The sequence below is a fragment of the Mustela erminea genome, chromosome 8, assembly GCF_009829155.1.
Source record: "Mustela erminea isolate mMusErm1 chromosome 8, mMusErm1.Pri, whole genome shotgun sequence".
NCBI lineage: Eukaryota > Metazoa > Chordata > Mammalia > Carnivora > Mustelidae > Mustela > Mustela erminea.
In genome coordinates, this window is record NC_045621.1 from 57,001,297 (window position 1) to 57,021,771 (window position 20,475).

At 41.2% G+C, this 20,475-nt stretch overlaps 1 protein-coding gene across 10 annotated transcripts in view; it reads right to left on the reverse strand.

The window, feature by feature from the left end:
• Nucleotides 1-20,475, reverse strand: part of RBMS1 (RNA binding motif single stranded interacting protein 1) — a 216,270-nt gene that overhangs the window by 103,416 nt on the left and 92,379 nt on the right. Inside the window, exon 1 of one of the 10 annotated variants that reach the window (XM_032355720.1) lies at nucleotides 3,110-3,206. The exons of the other annotated variants lie outside the window; for them this stretch is intronic. Coding sequence (XP_032211611.1) covers nucleotides 3,110-3,142 — 33 coding nt within the window. The 5' untranslated portion in view covers nucleotides 3,143-3,206. Of the gene's footprint in view, nucleotides 1-3,109; nucleotides 3,207-20,475 lie in introns of those variants that run through there. 10 annotated transcript variants of the gene reach the window in all.

Sequence of the window (20,475 nt, forward strand, 5' to 3'; positions counted from 1 at the left end):
AAAATGGGCTGAAAACCTTAACAGAAACCTTACCAAGGAAATGGGAAATAAGCATATGAAAAGACGCCCCACATCATAGGTCAACAGGGAACTGCAAATTAAAACACTATAAAGATACGATTGTACACCTATTAGGATGGCAAAAATCTGGAACACTGACAATAGCAAATGCTGGAAAGCACATGGAGCAACAGGAATCCTCGCACACTGCTGGCAGGAGTGCAAAATCGTAGAGCCACTTTGGAGACAGACTGGCAGTTTCTTACAAGACAGAACATACTCTCATTATACCATCTAGCAATTGTGTTCTTTGCTATTTACCTAAAGGAGTTGAAAACTTAGGCCCACACAAAAACCTGTACCAGACAAATACAGCAGCCTTATTCATAACTGTCAAAACTTGGAAGCAACAAAGATGCCTTTGAAAGAATCAATAACCTATGATACATTCAGGCAATGGAATATCATCCAGTGCTAGAGAGACGTGAGTTACCAATCCATGAAAGACATGGAGGAACCTTAAATACATATTACTAAGTGAAAGAAGCCAATCTGAAAGGCTGTATGTTATGTGGTTCCCACTTACATGAGATTCTGGAAAAGGCAAAACTATGGAGACAGTAAAAAGACCAGTGGTTGGTAGCCACGGGCTAGGGGGAGGAAGAAGGGATAAACAGAGGCAGAGGTGATTTTTTGGTTAATGAATGATGCTACATGCTACTGTAATAGTGGATACATATCATTATATACTTCTTGTCTAAGCGCAGAGTATGTACAACACCAAGAATGAACCATAAGGTGAACTTCGAATGCTCCAGGTCATTTTGATGTGTCTATGTACAATCAGCCTTGGGGTGGGGGGATGTGCCATTCTGGTGAGTGATGCTGATAACAGGAGAGGCTGGACATGTGGGGGTGAGGGTAGGGGGTATGTGGGAAAGCTATGCACCTCCCTCTCAATTTCATTGTAAATCTAAAACTGCTCTAAAAAATAGTTTTTTTAAAAAATGACATGAAGAGGGGCGCCTGGGTGGCTCAATCAGTTAAGAGTCTGCCTTGGCTCTGGCCATGATCCTGGGGTCCTGGGATGGAGCTCCCCATGGGGCTCCCTGCTCAGTGGGGAGTCTCCTCTCTCTCCCTCTGCTCATGCTCTCTCTCCCTCTCTCTCAAATAAATAAATAAAAATTTTAAAAAATGGAGAGAAGAAAATGACATAAAGACAGACTGGAGACATTAGGTATAATTTATTCACTGAAAACTGTAGGGCCAAGAAAGTAAGGGAAGAGCTTAAGACAATGGGCTCAAAACTTTCTTACATCAGAAATAATATTCCTTATTAGGAAGGGAAAACATTATTTTTGATAATATGTATTTTTTAATTTTATTATTGAAGTATAGTTAACATACAATGTTATATCAGTTTCAGATATACAACACAGTGATTTGACAATTCTACACACTATGCAATGCTCACCATGACAAGTGGAGTTATTATGGTATTATTGGCTATATTCCCTATGATGTATTTGTCATCACCATGATCTTTTTATTTTATAATGGAAAGTCTGTACTTCTTAAATCCCCGTCACCTATGTCACACATGCCCCACCTGCCTCTAATCTGACAAATACCATTTTGTTCTCTGTATTTATGAGCCTCCTTCCTTCTGTTTTTTTGTCTGTCTATTCATCTGTTTTGTTTTTTAGATTCCACATATAACTGAAATCATATGGTATTTGTCTCTCTGTCTGACTTATTTCACTTAGCATAATACCCATCGATACTGCCACAAATGCCAAAGTTTTGTTCTCTTTTATGGCTGACTAATATTCCATTGTGTGTGTAAATCACATCTTCTTCCATTCATTTATTGATGGACACTTAGATCACTACCATATCTTGGCTACTGTAAAAATTGGAACAATAAACACAGACACACATCTATCTTGTGATAGATCAAATTATCAAATTATCAAATTAGCGGTTTTGTTTTCTTCAGGTAAATATCCAGAAGTAAAATTACTGGATCCTATGGTAGTTCTATTTCTAGTATTTTGAGAAGCCTCCATACCGTTGTCCCCAGTGGTTGTAGCAAGTTATATCCCCACCAACTGTGCACGAGGGTTCCCTTTTCTCCACATCCTCACCAACACTTGTTTCTTATCTTTTTGATACTAGTCATTCTCACTGATGCAAGGTGCGGTCTTGTGGTTTTGGTACTGCTCTGATGACTGGTGATATTGAGCATCTTCTTGTGTGTCGAGGAAGGAAAGGCCTCTAACAGTGACCTTCAGGCCTTATATCCTGCATCACATATAATGGTGTGGTATGGCACAATTTCCAAAAAAGGAAGAGTTCAAAAAAGGGAAGATCACGGATGAAAGGGCCTTGGACAGAAAGGATGAGATAGGTTCACAGAGGAGTATATATGGCTGAGTGAACTGAATATTGATGGAGAGTCCTTAAGTGTTAGATAAATGGCAGTCTTAAAAGTGGTGGGTATGTGGGCAGACGGGACAAGAGCCAACAAAGACACACACAGGAAGAATCACTGCTCATGAAAGTCAGTGGAAAGACCAATCGTCTTCACTTAGGACAAGCTGATGTTTGGGGAAGGGGAGGGACAGGTGCACGGGACTAGAAGAAGAGGAGGATAACCTAGAAATCAAGGGGAGAATAGGAATATGATGGTACAGATTATTATACAGAGGTCTCCCTGGTAGAAAATAAAATTTAAAGATGGTGAATGATAAAGGATAATCTGTGGGGAAGTAAAATGAGGGGAATTCTTCCCTCTCTTCTCTATAAAAAAGTATATAGAAAAGAAAATTTAGGGGATGGAGTAATCTGAGTATCTGGATGCAAATCCTGCCTTGGCCAGTAACTGGAACATCATCGGCGGGCAGCTCAGTTCCTCAACTGGGAAACAAGCAGGTCAGACTACATGATTTCTCCATTCCCTTCCAGCCTTCAAATTCTAAGGCTGGACCATGTTTCTCCAGCTAAGACGTATCCAAACAGAACCCAGCCAGGCCCTCCGGTCCTCTTACCTGCCAAATAGCCAGGGAAATGGAGCAGGAGGCTAAACGGGGAGCCCCAAGAAACTCACACTTTGCATCGTGCAGCCGGAAGATGCGATCATCACACCGCTGTCACGTTTCCGTACCCCACGGAGGCCATGCACAGACTCCCTATTTAGTCACAGATGATTATGAGAAAGTATTATAATTATATAAGCTATACTAATATTACAACTAAAGCTCAAAGGAACAAATTGTTTGAATCACATAATATTCAGAGTTCCCCAAACCAGGATCTTCTTAAGGTAAAAATACTATAGCTGAAATCGCTCGAATAACAGATCTGCCAAGACTTCATGTTGGTTGACAGTCCAGCATCTTTTTGTTTCAACTTGTGATCTGTACAAAAAGTTGCATTTCACATTCTGTCTAATCTCTTATATAGAAAAGGACCAGGTAATAGCTTCCAAGATCATCTTAAAAGAAAATTCAGAACAATAAGCAAATTACACCCCAAACCACCAGCGACCAGAACTCGGTAAACATAAAATCCTCCCCAACTTCAGGTGTGACATTAATTACTCTTCTGGATCTTGAGCGCAGGTGGGCGGAGTGTGTTTTTTCCTCCTCCTGAGCCCCCAAGTGAGGCATTTTCAGAGCTACACCAGTTTTCTTCCTTACCACAGAGTCTTGTGAAAGACACCAGAACAAACTTTTCTTTTCCTTTTGACTCAAAATAACTTGAAAAAGGAACACTTCCTGAGGGAAGTGTGGCATTGCCTTTATCGTGACAGTTCAGCACACCTCGGCAATGCTCTGATTTCCTGCCTCACCCTGAGGCACTTAGGATGCCAGTGCTGACAACTTCCTTCCAGCTGTTTTTAAAAAGTCTATGTACAGTACAATTTGTATTTCTTGTAAGTAAAGAATTACTGCTGAGATTGCAAAGTCCTCAGAGTGGAAATTACCTATTTTAAAATATTTTTTCTGCACATTAAACAATACTTATTGAAAGTACTGTCAAGTGGCTAACTAAACGTTAAACGGAGAAAAATTATACAAGTCAGCTTACCCCCAAAACCCCAAATGAATTTATTCACTTTTTTTTTCTTTTAAAGATGTAAAGGGCTATGTGAATGAGCCTGCAGTATCATGGGCTTCATAAACTAACCCCTAGAGGGAAAAAAGCATTATCTGTACTTTCAGGAAACTAAATAATTACTTAAAATCTCCACATAAGAATTTTAAAAATGAAATCTTATGTAACACTGTTGTGATCTGCACATAGCCAAAGTAAAACATCATCACAGGAAAATTTCCTGAGTTAATACAACTCAAAAAAAATTAATGAATATATTCATTTCTTTCTCATGAAAAAACCCAGCAGTTTACACCCTGATATATGGCAGAGAATTAATATAGAACAGCTCTTTATTATGTTTCTCTGCATATCTCTATGTAAATATGTGTGTACCCACACACACCCAATGTGTGGGGGTAAAAAGAAGGTAAAAAGAAGGGAGGAGATGGTTGTCTCTAAGATACATTGTCTCTGATGTATCTGAGATCTTAGATACATTGTCTCACTGTGTCTGAGATACACTGTCTCTGATACAAAGCACAATGGCTTTTTATTTTAAATTTCTTTTCCCCCGAAATCCACCTCAAAAATTAAGTTATTCCCTCAGCTCAGAACCCTGTATACACTTGCAGGCAAAACTATATAAAACTGAAACAAAAGTTTTGTGAAACAGTTATTTTCCTTAACTATATTCAATGGACCATAATATTATATTTTCTCCTCTATTTCACTAAAAAAAGAGAAATGCTCGTAGTGACCTATTAAATTAATTTGAGAACCCACTAATATTGCCACTCGCAGGTTAAAAACCAAAGATCTGCTGCATTTCTCAAACCCTGATGTACTACATCTGAACCACTACTCAGTCATTTTGGGTGGGGCCAGGACTATGTATGCATTTTTACCAGCTTCTGGGTAATGCCCATGCATTAGGGCAAGACTCAAGGCAGTGTTCCTGGTGTGTGAGGATGATTTCAGAAAGGTTCCCTTCACACTCTAAGAAGGAAAAAGCTGCAACTATTCAGAAAATGAGATAAAGACCTTTGTTCATCTGATTCCAATCCGGTATCTGCTCAGAATCACAAAATATTAGCAATGAGAGAAAACATGAGAGATAATGCAATCTAATAATTCTCAACTGGCGGTATAACAGAATCTTGAGAGATGGCTGTGGCGGGGGGACAGAGGGAGGTTGTAGTATTTTAATTTTTATGAAAAGGAGCTTGGCTTTAATGATACTGAGAAACAATGACCTATCTGACCCCTCAACCCAGAGAAGTCAAAAAGTATATCCAAGGTCATACAGCTAATGCAAGGCAGATCTAGGTCTCCATTTCCACCACTGCTGTAAAAAGGCAGCAGCCCTTGTTTGCTATAAGGAGTGCAGCAAAAGTGGTGGTTAATATTAAAAAGGAGAACTGATAGGCTAGTTCTGTTAAGACCTCCACAGAAAAACTATATATTTTGTAAAGCCTCTCTTATACCTCACATTTCGTCTACTGTCAACTTCTAGATGACTTACTTGGATGTCTATGTCTGTGCTAGACATTACTTTCTTGCTCAAAAAAAAAAAAAAAAAAAGGAAAAGAAAAAGAAAACTCACACCACCCGTACCATCTATTACATGTGTAATTCAAAACTCCTAAAAATTGTTCAGAATGGCACCATTTCTATCTCTGTATATATTAAAAATTTGTGAATAGCATGCTCAATCATTATCTGCATGGTCTATCTCCAAGAAGATGCAAAAATCAAACAGATTAATTACAGCAGTTCGCTGCCCTTCTGTCAGAAGAAGCATATTCAGGATCAACTGGCAATTTAATAGGCTGAGATTACAAACGTTTGAAGAATCACCAGAACTGTCCACCCACTGTTTGATTTCCTAAATGTTGTCACAAATTCATACACTTAAACGAGTAACTTCAACCCCTCAATTTCTGTACCAAGAAAAAAGAGAGATGTGTACGACTTCTCCCTTTGGATGGTCCAGCATTGGCTTTTATCCCAAAGCTTCACAGTGATTATGCTCATATTAATTCTCTATGATGAGCTGATTTTCCTCCAAAAGTCCAAAAATGTATGTCAGTCAGCCTTGCTCCCCAGTATACAGCTCACCAGTATACTCTGGAAAACTTACTCTCAAAAATGCTTCCGCATTTTTGCAGATACAAGCTTTCTGACATGTCGGATCTCTCCTCACTGATGCTGCCTATTTGGACGGAATGTCTCTGGTACGAAATAGCTTGAGACTTGCCCTTCTTGTACGGAGTCAGCCCGTGCACTACTGTCTAGTCATTTCAGGAGAGATGCTGTCAACCTTGGAGCACGAGGATGCCTTCAAATCTAACCAGCTCAGAGGCCAGCAAGGTTCATCCCTTTCTTGGTCTTTACTCAAGCACATGAACCGAAGCAGGACTGCATCCTGCGGGAAGCAGAAGCTGGGAAACGGTTTCAGTATTTATGTAAACCAGATGCAATTTTTTTTTCTTTTAGACTTAAAATTATTTCACAATACTCTTTGCTTAGAGTGAGGAGTTATTGCTCAAGAAGAGAAAGAGTGAAGCTATTCATCTTGGCGAACACCTTCTTACTCTCTGCCGCTAAAGTTAATCACAATGCATCAGCGGCATCACCTTTACCAAAATGAGCTAAAGGTACACATTGCTCGTGATTAAAACTTCAGAGGGAGTTTCCTCTCCTAGGAACGTGGGGCAATAAAATTCTGGTGCTCTAGGAGGGAGGACCAGAACCTCCGTGTGTGGGGGGTCAGATACGAGGCCCGCACGCCCCACAGCAGCATACCTGGGGACTACACGGGAGTTGTCCAATCCCTCTCTCCTCTCAGTATGTTTAGTTTCATTATAACAGCAAGTGAAATATCCTTTACCTCTGATGCACATAATCAAACCTTCCGATCTTTCACTGTCAATCATAATCCCAGATTAACCTAATTTATTAGTGACAAGTATCCAAACTGGGTTTCATAAATCTCTGCCCTTCTAGATAAACACACAAAAAAAGAACACAACACCATCCCTTCCCACAGACCACAAAGAAATGTGTATGAAGAAAATCGTGTCTACGTGGAAACTGGCTTAAGAGACTCTACCCACAATGACCAGTGACAGACCAGCTCCCCCCGCCCCCAGCACCCCACTTAATCCAAAGCAGCCAGTGAGAATTTCCAACACAGGAAAGGGAAAAACATGGCTGGAGCCCAAACACTGCTGTGGCCCCCTGCCCAGACAGAGCAGATAGGAACAAAGATCCAGGTGTGGCCTGCAGCTGTGCCAGGTCTCTGAAGTTGGTGAACACAAAGCAGTGGAATCAGAACTGCAGAGCACGCCTACCTTATCAAATCATTCTGCCAAAAAAAAAAAAAAAAAAAAAAGGCAGAGGGAAACACAACTTTTAAAATTTGTTTCTCCATACAGACAATATTACAGATCCTAAAATTCTAGTTCTCTGAATCTTTTTAATTTATTTATTTTTTTACATTTTGGACTAGATTTAGACTAGAGCACTCAAGAGAGTACTCTCTGCCCAATTTAAAAATCAGACTGTAGAGGGGCGCCTGGGTGGCTCAGTCAGTTAAGCATCCACCTTTGGCTCCAGTCATGATCTCAGGGTCTTGGGATTGAGCCCGCATTGGGTTCCCTGCTCAGCGGAGAGTCTGCTTCTCCCTCTACCTTCGTGTCCCCACCTCCCCCTGCTTGTGTACATGCTTGTTCCCTCTTACTCACTCAAATAAATAAAATCTTTTAAAAAAAAAAAAAAGAGAGAGAGAGAGAGAGAGTATAGAACACAAGAATGAACTAAGAATGGTGGATTTTAAATATCTGCATCAGGCACTATGACTTCTCATATGGAAAAAAAAAGTTAGGAATGAAGAGGTAAACTGCCTTTTCTACACCATGGCCAGGAAGCGGAAGAGGCAGGTCCACACCACACCGCACAGGACAGCAGCAGCTAACTTCGCGCTCCTCCCAGCAACCAGGATTTCAGTTGCTCCCAGTTACATAATATCTGTTCAAAGTAAAATGTCACCCTATTTTAGAAGAACTTCCATCACCAAGCAAACTGAGAAGATATAATCTAGAGGACAGTTTAATCCTGCCTGGATATATTTTTTAAAAGGCAATATGTAAGATGTAAATATTGGGGTCAGAATTTGTCCACAAAATCTTGACAGTAAGCTCACTCTGCTGTCCCGGGAAATACATGTGGGAACTCTGCCTCATCTCCATTCTCCCTTACTGCAAAATCCAATTCTTTTTTTTTTTTTTAAGATTTTATTTATTTATTTGACACAGAGAATGAGGGAGAGAGAGGGAGGAAACACAAGTAGGGGTAGCTGCAGAGGGAGGGAGAAGCTGGCTCCCTACTGAGCAGAGAGCCCGACGCGGGGCTCAATCCCAGCACCCTGGGATCATGACCTGAGCCGAAGGCAGATACTTAACGATCCAGGCGTCCCTGCAAAATCCAATTCTTACCCTGCAATCTTAGTGGATGTACAAATCCTTGCTAGCAGTTCTCTTTCCAGAAATAAATAAAAAGCCAAGAGCAATGTTCTCCCCGTAACTGAAAGTGGTAGGTTTTAGCCATTTGTTTAACTCATTTTCATTGGAGCTGTAATATTTTATCTTTTTCTTACTCCCAAAGTAATCTAGGCAGTCTTTTAACATAGCTAGATGAGCAAAAACCAAAGGTGAAGGGAAAAACATTTTAAGCCAAGACTACTTACTGAAAACATTTCTTCCCCCTAGAGAACTGAATGTTATTCATAGTCCTAATCATGAATGTTTTTGAGCATCTACAATGTTTCTAGTACCAAGCTAAGTGCTTTGTATGTATTCTTTCATTTTACCAAAACAGGGGAGGTATGATTATCACCATTATATGGTTAAGAAAACAGAAGATAAAGGATTTTCCCAAGGTTACTAAGGAGGTAGCAGTCTGGTAGAGAAATGAGGTCTGACAAGCTGTTTAGGAGCTAAGCAGAAGAGAAAGTGGGAATAAGGGAGGGGGGGATACGCTGGTAAATTTCTCCATTTCAGCCACCTTGTTGATACACAATTGCTCTAATGAAGGTTTTTAGTCATGGTTACTGCCCTGGTTACTAAAAATCTCCCTGATACCCATCAATAAAACAAAACCAAAGTTTGGCTCAAGAAACTGGTTACCAAACAGTGAAACTCAGTGACATGTTACTTCCTTACTCCCAAACCAACAGTACAACACAACTGTGAAGGAATATCAGTGCAGAACACTGAAGCAACTTGCCTTCCTTCAGATCTTCTCAACAGATATGTCATGTCAACTGAAGTTTAACACTTTCTAACACAGTATTTCTACATGTGAACTACAGAATAAGTCCCCCCACTAAAAAAGGACATGGGACCCCATCCTGTCTGATAATCCCACTCTGTGCCTGGACCCAGAGCTTTGTGTGTTTGGCAAGGTAATACAGACTGGCGTTACGACAGAAAGCATGTTGCAGTTGCAGTGATGAAAATACCGTCTGTTGAACAGCTCTGTGGTACCAGGAGGGAAGAGAAGTCAGCAAGAGTTAGATGGTGGTGGGACCTCGGTATCTCAGAAAGGAGTTTGACAATCTACTGAGAAATACATCAATCATATTTTCTTAGCTGAAACAGCTCTCCTTCCCCTGGAAATCCATTCTATTTCCTCTCTAGAGGAGAGCATCTCTGGAACAATGTCCCAACTCTACGACAGGTGGACTTTAAAAATTCCTAGTTTAGACTTCAAAACACCAGGGACACTAGACAAATTATGATTGATAGTGAGAATTATAATTCATGGAAAAATATGAGTCCTAATAATCTTAATCTTATTGCCTCTGGATACATGAGATGGGGGGGGGGGAATCTGTCTTTTCAAAACAGATTAATCAGAATTACTCTAATCCTTCAAGAAGATGTAATCACTTTGGGACTCTACTGCCTTTGGTAATGGCCACATCTGGTCAGGCAGTTGTTACTCATTCTTGCCAGGATTCGCTTTATTAGACTCTCAATTGAAAAATGACACCTTCACTCCAATCCTTTTAATTGATTTTTAACCTTAGAGAAGTGTAAGAGTGAGAGTTATTTAGGAGACTAACTTCTTAATGGAGTCATCTGAGTGGGGTGATACAATTCTTTTGGCTGAATGACACCCCTCCCCCCACCCCAGCAGGACTTAGGGGGGAAAAAAAAGGGAAAGAGAGAGAGAGAGAGAGAGAGAGAAAAGCTACTCTTTGAGATGCATCTTGCCTCTCTAGAAAGTTAATTCAGTTTAAGTGTAGCCATGCTAATAAGATTTAATGTAATTCGTTTCCGTCAGGAATTTAAAACTCACAGTTTGTAACAGTAACTACAACATTAGATATGTGCATTAAGCTCTTCAAAAGTTAAAGATAAAATATAAATGGAGAGAAAATGAAAATGGCTGCACTCGTTTTCTGAGGGCTGGTGAGGCTTACAATAGCAGACCTTTATTCTCTGGCAGTTCAGGGAGCCAGGAGTCTGCAAATCAAGGTGTCAATTCTCCCTGTGAGAGCTCTAGGGGAGAACCCTTCTTTGCCTTCTCTGGCTTACAGCAACTCCCCATGTTCTTTGCTCCTTGGTGGCATAATCCCAAATTCTGCCTCGACTTCCCCTGGCCATTTCTTTCGTGTCTCTCTGTGTCCGATCTTCTTTTTATAAGATCAGTTGTCACTGGATTTAGGGCCCACCTTAAATCCACCTCAATTTCATATCAAGATCCTTAACAAATGAATTGCAAAGATCTTATTTCCAAAAGAATTCACATTCTGAAGTTCTTGTTGATAGGAATTTTGGGGAGACACTATTCAATCTAGTACAGCAGCTTTCTCTAAAGGTCCATTTTGACTCTCTCAACCTTACTTTTAAAAACCTGAGGTATGTGATCAAAACATGTATGAAGTGGGGCACCTGGCTGGCTCAGCTGGGAGAGCAAGCAACTCTTTGATCTCGGGGTCGTGAGTTCAAGCCTCATGTTGGGTACAGAGATTACCTAAATAAATAAAACTCAGAAGAAGAGTATAGAGAAGTATTTTACATAAGCACCCACTTATTTAACCAATGAATTCTTTAACCATAATTAGATTCACTGTCTTCTAGTACATCCTCATACCCAAAGTAAGATATTTCTCTATGGCACAGAATTTGGGGGGGGGGGGTCACTACAGACCAGCAGGTGCGCTAGCGGGACATTTCTCATTGCTACCACATGCAAGTCTCGTCTCCTCCTCTTTTATTCAAATCTAAATCTTTAATGATAACTGTTACCCCTCCAGTGGTATTCCTTTAAGGCTCCAAGACAAACCAAGACTAACCAACAACTTCTTTAGCCAAGACAACTTCTAAGGAGGCAGTACAGCAGTTAGGGTCGAAAGAATGGCTTCTGAAATCAGACCACTACCATTCACACACTGTGACTTTGGGCAAATTATTTCACATCCCCATGTTTCATCTCTTCCTCTCTTAAGTGAGGATGATACTATCTATCTAGCTTGCAGGATGGTTGTGAAGATTGCACAAGCTCATCACATTAAAATGCCCAGCCTATAAGAAGTGCTCAGTAACTGTCGGCTGCACTGGAGTTCATCTTTCTCAATGTCCGCCTCTAAACTTGGCATCCAGATGGCCCTGAGGGCTCTCTGCTCAGCGCAGGCACCACCAGTCCAAATCTTAAAACTGACTTCTATGTACTTTCTCAATCTTCTCCTGTTACTCTGAGGTTCTTTTGTATAGCCACAGTAAGGGGGGAAAATGGAGAAAATGGAAAACAAAGATGATGCTGTGGGTTCAAAGTAGAAGTTGTTGCATAAGGCAGGTAAAATGGGGGTGGGGAGCTATAGGGGTGAAGGGGGAATTCCCAGGAAAGTCTTCCTGGAAAAGCTGGCCTGATCAAACTTGATCGGTCCTGGACTTTTTCAGTTGGGTTAGTTTTATCACTTGAAATTCTAACTAGAGATGCCTTTTGGCTAGGGCCCCTCTTTGAAATCCTAAAACTTCCAAGCTATGATATGGGGAAATAGTCATCACGTAAGACAGTTGAGAAAACCATCAGCAAAAGATTTCAAAGATTGGACCTAGATCCCACCAGAAGGGGCCTCGCTTTTGTTACTCTCAGTCTTCAGAGAGAGAAGAGGAAGAGTGCAAAAGGCCATCCAATTTACATTTTTCATTATGATTATCAGAAGTGAGAAAGCGATTTTTTTTCCCTTCTACCTAAGGTACCATGTGACAACTCTCTGTTCACAGGAGACTCAGAGCTGGAGCTGCTACTACCGGTTCCAGCTGCTACTACCTGCTACTACCTGTCTTCCGTTAGAAGACAGTGGGGGCAACTTCAGCTGGTTAAGTGTCTGCCTTCAGCTCAGGTCATGATCCTGGCATCCTGGGATCAGTCCTGCATTGCGCTCCCTGCTCAGCGAGGAGTCTGCTTCTCCTCTGTCCCTCCCCCTGCTCGTGTGCTCTCTCTTTAAAAAAAAAAACAAAAAAAAAAACAGAGGGGAAAAAAGACTGTTGGCCTTGAGGCTAATGTGGGGTTCTAACTACTATTGTAATAACATTTCAGCAGGAAAACCTGAGTGTACACTACCAAAAGTAATGTTGCTGTGGGGTGGGGAGGGGGAAGTGTCTGGATTCTAAAAAACTCCGTGTAGAGTTGCACTTTAGTATTAGAATTTTAATGTCTATGCAGTAGGATGATCTCATTTCTTTCTTGAAATATTGCAATTTTATTTATGTAGGTTAAGCTATGTGAATGGTCTAAGCAGCTAGCTCAGTTTATTGGCTAATACTCATTTATGGTCAAACCAACCAGAGGCCTTTTTGCACACTTAGTTATACCTCCATTTCCCTCTGTATTTTTCGCCAAACTGCAAGACTTTGATCACTTATTCCTATCAACCCTCCTTTGGTTAGCTTGGGCCCGTTTTCCAGTGTGCTGGTTATCTCTGGGCTAACTGTTCCTTAACACAGATCACAAGTCCTCTGAGCTGGACGTCATCTGAAGAATGGAGAAGCATGTTTCCAACATGGGGTTACAAGTAGCTATTTTCAACAAATTTTATTACAGGGAATTCACTGGCTTATCAAAGCCTGAGAATGCCCTCATGTCCTGATCTTCCTGGCAGCTCTTCCCTTCTAGCTACTCAATATACTCTATATAGCGGCCCGTACGGAAGTTCCAATTTTCACGATCCTGACACTCGCTAAGTGAGTGGGGCTTGGGAGGTGTTGAGGATGGAGAAAAGGCCGAGGCGAGTGACACTGCATCACAACAACCATCCTTTTTTGCCAGACTGTTTCTTTCTGTATTCTTCCCTCAGGAGGGATGAGTAAGAATTGAGTAAACCTCAAATTTTAGCAAGAGCTTTTCATGAGTAAATGCTATTTCCTAAAATGAACAGTAACTGGTAAGTTCTGGGGCCTGTGGCTAAGGAAGTACAAGGAGCAGGGTGCCACTATCTGATGAGGGAGTCCTTCATCTGCCTCTGTACATCCGTCCAGCTGGGGCGGGGAACGGCGAGGAGGGGGCTGTCTCTGCAGTGAGGTCGAGCCCTGGACCTTTCCCGTCTCTGCTGTGAATGGCAGTCTTGCCCACTCTGAAGATACAGCAGAGAGGGTGAGGGAAAGGGTCAATGAAAGACAGAAAATGGAAACAGACTCTCATCACTCACTGTATTTTGGGCTCTGAGATATCTGAAATCTCTCCCCCCTGCCATGTCCTCCCCCAAAACAAGATAACATAGAGCCAGTCAAGAATCTACTTCCCCCAAGCCCCCAATACACATACATACCATAGGGAGTTACTTAAAAAAAAAAAAGAAAAAAAAAATCCATGGCAAAAACTTGACAGGAGCAAAAGAAAAAGCTTTTCTGTATCCCGGATTTCAAAGATTTTTATCTGGTCTTTAAGATTTATGGCTGGCCCTGGAAATTTAAGTTGGCTCAGCACAGTAACAGACGCCTCTGAAACCATTTCCAGTTTCTTACAGAAATCCAGAATGGCTCAAATGCATCAGCCCAGCTAGTCCAGTACTCTGGCCAACCAAGTTTCCAAGGGACACGCGTGGTTAGCTTTTCTGACGTCAGTCTTAAGAGAAAGATCCCAGTTTTTCTTTGGACCCAATTTTGACTTGGTTACTCATAAATTTGTCATTCTCTACTTGGCACCCATTTGCATTTCCTGCCTGCATCATCCCTGGACTTGAAAGATCACTGCTCTGTACGACAGCTCATTCTTCATCACTGAAAGATTAAAAAAAAAAAATCTGAGGAATATTTCACCCAGTGATCCTCAGATTTCAGGGAGCTTCTAAACCACCTGGAGACCTTAAAATGACCCCACAGTGTTGGGGTACGCCTGAGGCAGTGGGACCCCAAAATTTACATTTTCAATGAGCACCCCAGGAGTTTCTGATGCAGGCAGCCCTAGAACCTCTGAAAAGGGCAGAACCAAGACAGTGTGTCTTTGAAATTCAGAGTCCTGGTGTTCTTCCTACTCAGGAAAAGTCTACTTTATGGTCTCTGGAGGTGACCTGAACCTTCAGGGCACAGGGGCTCCCCTACTGTCTTCTGCGTCAGCACCCTGACTCTGTAACTCTGCCACTCCCAGAGCAGCCACCATCTTGTCCCTTGCTCATCCAAATGACACTTTATCCCTTCCCTTGCCAACAGGAAACGACATCTCCTCCTTCTCAAACTGCACACCCTCTGGCCACACCCTTGAGATCCTCTTTTGCATCAGCTGATCTGAGCAATTTCCTGTTCCTTGATCTGACAGTTCTTACCAACCCTCCCTCAGAGAGCAGAGGGTTTCCTGGCTCCTCACTAATCGAGAGTTCTGTGTTCAGTTCGAGGTTAACAACTCCACATATCTCACTGGGTACAAACAAACACAAATCCTCTCCCTTGATGATTCCCCCAAGGACGCCCTCCACGGTGCGGCCCCTACACAACACACCAAGACCCTCCTGTTGGGTCCTGGAGTCAACGCCCCACAGATTATCTCAATCCTTACTTCTAGCGTTTATGACTATTTGTAGCAAAAATAAAAACAAAACAAAAAACACTTCAGAAAGCGGCTGTTTTTGCAAACTCAACAACCTCATTTTGGGCAGAAAGGTATAATCCCTGCCACACAGCACTGTAGTCACTGATAAACTCTTGCTGAAATAATGACTAATAAGTGTGCTCGACTTCACACACTGGATGTGTTTCTGAAAAATCCTGCATGAGCCATTCCATCCTTTAAATGCAGCAAGGAAACAGGACGTTTAAAGAAAACCTGAGAATAAAACTAGCAAATATTGTGCCCCAAACATATGTGTAAAACACTATGCTACATAAATCAAATGCCAGAAAGAAATGCAAGTTCCAGTGCTCAAAAACATGACACAATCTAGTTGATAACAAGAAACATGCCCAAACAAAAGAACAACAATTAAGCAAATTAAGCAAAACCCCTATATAGTGAGGAATTTTTTTGGAAAGAGAAATAACTAATTTATTGTTTTTTTTTTAAAAAAAGTGCTGCCAACCAAGATGCGTCCTAAGTCTCAAAGAGAGAGAAGAGAAGGGGAGTGGGGATGAGTGAGAGGAAAGAGAAGGCTGAGAATAAAACAAATGAGGTATCTCTAATGCAAGAGATGAACATCTTTGAAATTTTGTGTAAGACTCCAGAGGTTTTAATACCACTTCCCATTCCTACAGAACGACAGCTCTGTAACAGCTTTCAAAACAACACTTCAAATGACCAGAACCTCGCTGTTATGGAGGACTTACCTAATAACTATAGAAACTCACTCCTATTCCAAGTCCCTAGAGGTAACCTGATGCCTTAATGGGTAATGGGGCAGCTCATCCTCTCCTCCATAGAAAGGGCATTCTTGCTTCTCCACTCCACCTACACACAAACCCCAAGTGAGATGTGGTTGATGGAAAACCGCCATATTACAATTCTCTTTTAGTGTAAAAGCAAGAACTGAAAAAAGGGAGAACACAGGGATATCTTCCTGGAAGAGGTAGACCTTAAATTTCAATTTAAAGAACAGAGGAATGTGAACTTGAAGACGAGAGAATAGAATTCTGTGGCCATTTGTGACAGCTTAATAAAGCTTGGAGGAGAGGAAGGAAAAACAGACTTCAAGAAGCAAGCAAGTAACCTTTGGCTCGAATGATAGGTATGGACTGGGGCAAACCTGAGCAGAGGAAGACGCAGTCAGTTACTCAAGCTCCTTGAGGCCTATGGTTGGTAATGGACACGTCCAGAACCATTTTACATGGCTAAGCTATTTCTGTAAAGAAGTATCTTTTATCCTGTAGGTTAAACACAACACTACCACAAAACATAACATGTCCTTATATGTTGTGCACAACAGGGCTACCAGTATAATACTTCTGTTCAAAGGCAATGTGATCATGGGTGAGTCATGAAGCATTTTGGCTTTATTCTAGGCCAACCATGGTGCCCAGTTGAGGAGTTATGACTAAGATGGATTAATGTCTGATACTAGGTTGTGTGTGTTTTTGTTTGTTTGCTTTAAAGATTTTATTTATCTATTTGCCAGTGAGAGAGAGAGAGAGAGACAGAGCGCGCACAAGCACGGGAAGAGCAGCAGGCAGAGGGAGAGGGAGAAGCAGGCACTCTGCTGGGCAGGGAACCTGATATGGGGCTCAATCCCAGGACCTTGGGATCATGATCTGAGCCGAAGGCAGACACTTGACAACTGAGCCACCCAGGTACCTCATGATACCAGGTTGATATGTGTTGAATGGTATCCACCCAAAAAGATACACGGGAGTCCTAATCCACAGTACCTTAGAATGTGACCTTATTTGGAGATAGGGTGCTTACAGAGAAAATCATGTTAGAATGAGGTTATGAAGGCGGGCCCTAATCCAATGTGACTAGAGTCCTTAAAAAAGGGAAAAATCTGGGCATAGAAACAGACACATACACAGGAGACTGTCATGTAAATATTGGGGTTAGGAGAGATCTGGGATAGATTCTTCCCCAGCACCTCCCGAGCGAGCACAGATCTGCCAACACCTTGGTCTTGCACTTCTCTTCCAGACCTGTGAGAAGTAAGTTCTGTTGTTTAAGAACTCAGTTTATGAAATTTTGTTATGGCAGCTCTAGCAACTCATTACAAGGTACATCAGCAGTGCTTGGACCAGGATGTTCTGATAATAACCAGGAAAATGCAAATAAAGCCAAAAAATATTTTTAAGTAAAAAAATTAACATTTTACTATCAGGATGCTATTTCTGTTTTACCATAGCTCTCTGTCTCACCACTTCAGAAGTATGGCCAAGCCTTAGGAATGCAAAATACAAAAAATGGCTAAGGTAGAGTTGCTCACATAGATACATGAAGGACGCCTCCCCATATAGAACCAAATAAGATACCTAGTCAAGACTGAGCCTTTCATCCAAAACCTTTGGGTCAGGGCAATGAATTAGACCTCCACTCACTTGGTTTTATTCTGTGTCTATCCTGTTTTGAGGGTGCCAATGTTAACAATTATCATCATCATCTGGTTTGAGTTTCATTTTCTTGCCATTCCTTCTGTGCACCTTTTGGTAAAAGAGCCAATGAAGGGGACACCTGGGTGGTTCAGTTGATTAGGCGACTGGGGTCATGAACCCAGGGTCCTGGGATGGAGCCCCGCATCGGGCTCCCTGCTCAGTGAGGAGCCTCCTTCTCCCTCTCCTGCTGTTCTGCCTGTTTGTGCTCTCTTGCTCTGTCAAGTGAATGGATAAAATATTAAAAAAAAAAAAAAAAAAAGAGCCAACAAAGGATTCTACAGATCAGAGGTCTACAACTACTATCCACAGGCCAAATCCCATCTGCCACTTGTTTTAATAAATAAAGTTTACTGGAACACAGCCATGACCATTTGTTTGTGCATTATCTCTGGCTGTTTCTGAGCTACAGGAGCAGTGCTGAGTAACTCTGAGAGAGACCTTATGGACTGCAAAGACTAAAATATTTACAATCTGGCTGGTCACAGGAAAAAAAAATCTGCCAAGCCCAGCTATCGACAGTGTATGCAATGCAGGAGCAATTCCTCTGTAAACCTTTATGGACTGATGACCTTGATGGTCAACAATCCCAACTCCACAAGTACAATTTTCCAACCCCATTTCACATATTCAACTAAAGAACAATGAAAAGAAGAGCCTCTGAGGAGTTGAAATAGCCTCTTTTTTGCTTGAATTTCTCTTAATGCTCTCCAGTTTTCCATATCCCTTTTGAAGAACTAAAACCAAATCCGTCAATGAACTAATGCCAAGAAAGTGGACAACATACTTCCTTCCTTTTCTTCTACTCTGCTTTAGGACCCTGGTAAGCAGCTCAATATGGCCCGTTAATGGACAGAGTAATTCTAAGGTGACAACAGACACAATGGCAAAACTGATCGGCCAACTGAGAATCTCATTTCTATCCTGGACTCAAATCAAATGCACCTGGAAATTAAAGAGTCGAAATCCAGGTCAGCTGGAGCATGACGGCTGTAAGTTAGACAGGTTCTTCCTACGAATTTCTTAAATATCTGCCCTTCTCGATAGCGTTAATTTCTACTTATATGGTTATTTATATACCCGTTCTATAGCCCGTTAAGACTGTACAGTTGCGAATAGGATCGTCAATTTGTCCTTTTCAGGGCCTGACAGAGTGGCTGAGCCAGAATGGCTCTAAAACATGTAATGAATGACTGATGATCCAAGCCGAATTTGTCTGATAAGGTCCAAATGGCACCATCAGGATATATGGGTTCTGGCTCTGGTTTTGTTAACAAATAAGCTGTGTGATATTGAAACATCCTAATTTCTAAAATAAGGACTTGGAAAAGCTGATCTCTTAAGATGCTTTCAGCACTAAGAGTCTCTGTTTCTTCTGTGATACACATGACATACTAGACAGCATGTCACACCACTTCATCTAAAACCCTAGAATCACACCGCTGGGTGAATTTAGGGTTAAGTCTCCTGTTGCAGACACCAGAAAGAATCAGTGAGGGTCTCTGACAGATACCTACCTACTTTTCTTTAGGCAACCAAGAACCTTAAAATACATAAAAAGAGAGGCTCTATGTGAATTCCTGTGCCTGAAATATCTTAATTATAAAAAGCAGCAATAAACTGGTCATTCAACTTTTTCAAGAACACAGAGCAGCAAGTGCTAGTTGGGGCCTTGAGTAGAGCAGGGCTGTAAAGCCTTCACTGTGGTTTCTCCTATATGGGAACTTAACCTAGAAACCACAGAGCAAATTTTGCATGCTGTAATAAGTCAGGCAGGAAGGGGCAAAAAAATATGTAAATTTGTCTACCCACAGCCAATTATACCAAAAGAAAAAAAAAAAAGGACGAGACAAATTTAGAGGGCAAAAGAGGGCATTAATAATTAGAATATGTGGGTTTTCTAGATCACTGATATCCTAAACTAGGTTGATTCCCAAGTCAGTAATCATGACTTCATAAATGCTTTAAGAAGCAATAAAATAGGTGGAAAAATTAAACTTGAGAGAAGAAATTAAAAACAAAAGAGATGATAGTTGGCAGATACCCGTTTTTGTCTGAAAATAACATGCAATATACCATCCCCAAGAACCTTATTCAGAAAATGATTTTAAAAAAAACCAAAAAACCAAGAAAACAAAACAAAGCAAACAAACAAACAAAAAAACCCTCATCTGAAAACACCAGTACAAGAATGTGCCATACTTGGAAAAGCCAAGACTTTCACAGTGAGGTGACAGAGAACTAAGAGTCTGAAGATGGAGGCTCTTCAAGCTGTAAGACTTTGGACACATCACTCAGCATCTCTGGATTTTCGTTTCCTTGTGGGAGAGTCCAAGAGGTTGTACTAGATAATGTCTAAGATCTTTACCAACTCCAAATGCAAAAGGCTCCTTAAATAAGTGTCTCTCAAACATCCCCACAGAATACAGATGGTACATATTCTAGGACTAAGTAGTTCTATCATCAAATAATCCTAGGAAACAATGAAATGCACAAAGTTGGACAAATGTCTTTACTGCAGGATTCTCAGACTTTTTCATGCTAATTCATACTGTTACTCTCCAAGGCAATACTACATAGTATGTAGTGTTCCCCAAGTTTCTTTGAACACCAAATATTTTCATTCCTGGAACACTTTCCACACTTAATAGGATCCTAGTATCTCAGCGTACACAATTTGGGAAAAGCAGCTTTAAACAATAAACTTCATGAATTTAAAATCAGATGCTGAAAGAAGCAAAATGATCACATAATAGTCGAAAGCATCCATTTCAGGAACTGTAATAACATCTCTGTAGCGTTGACA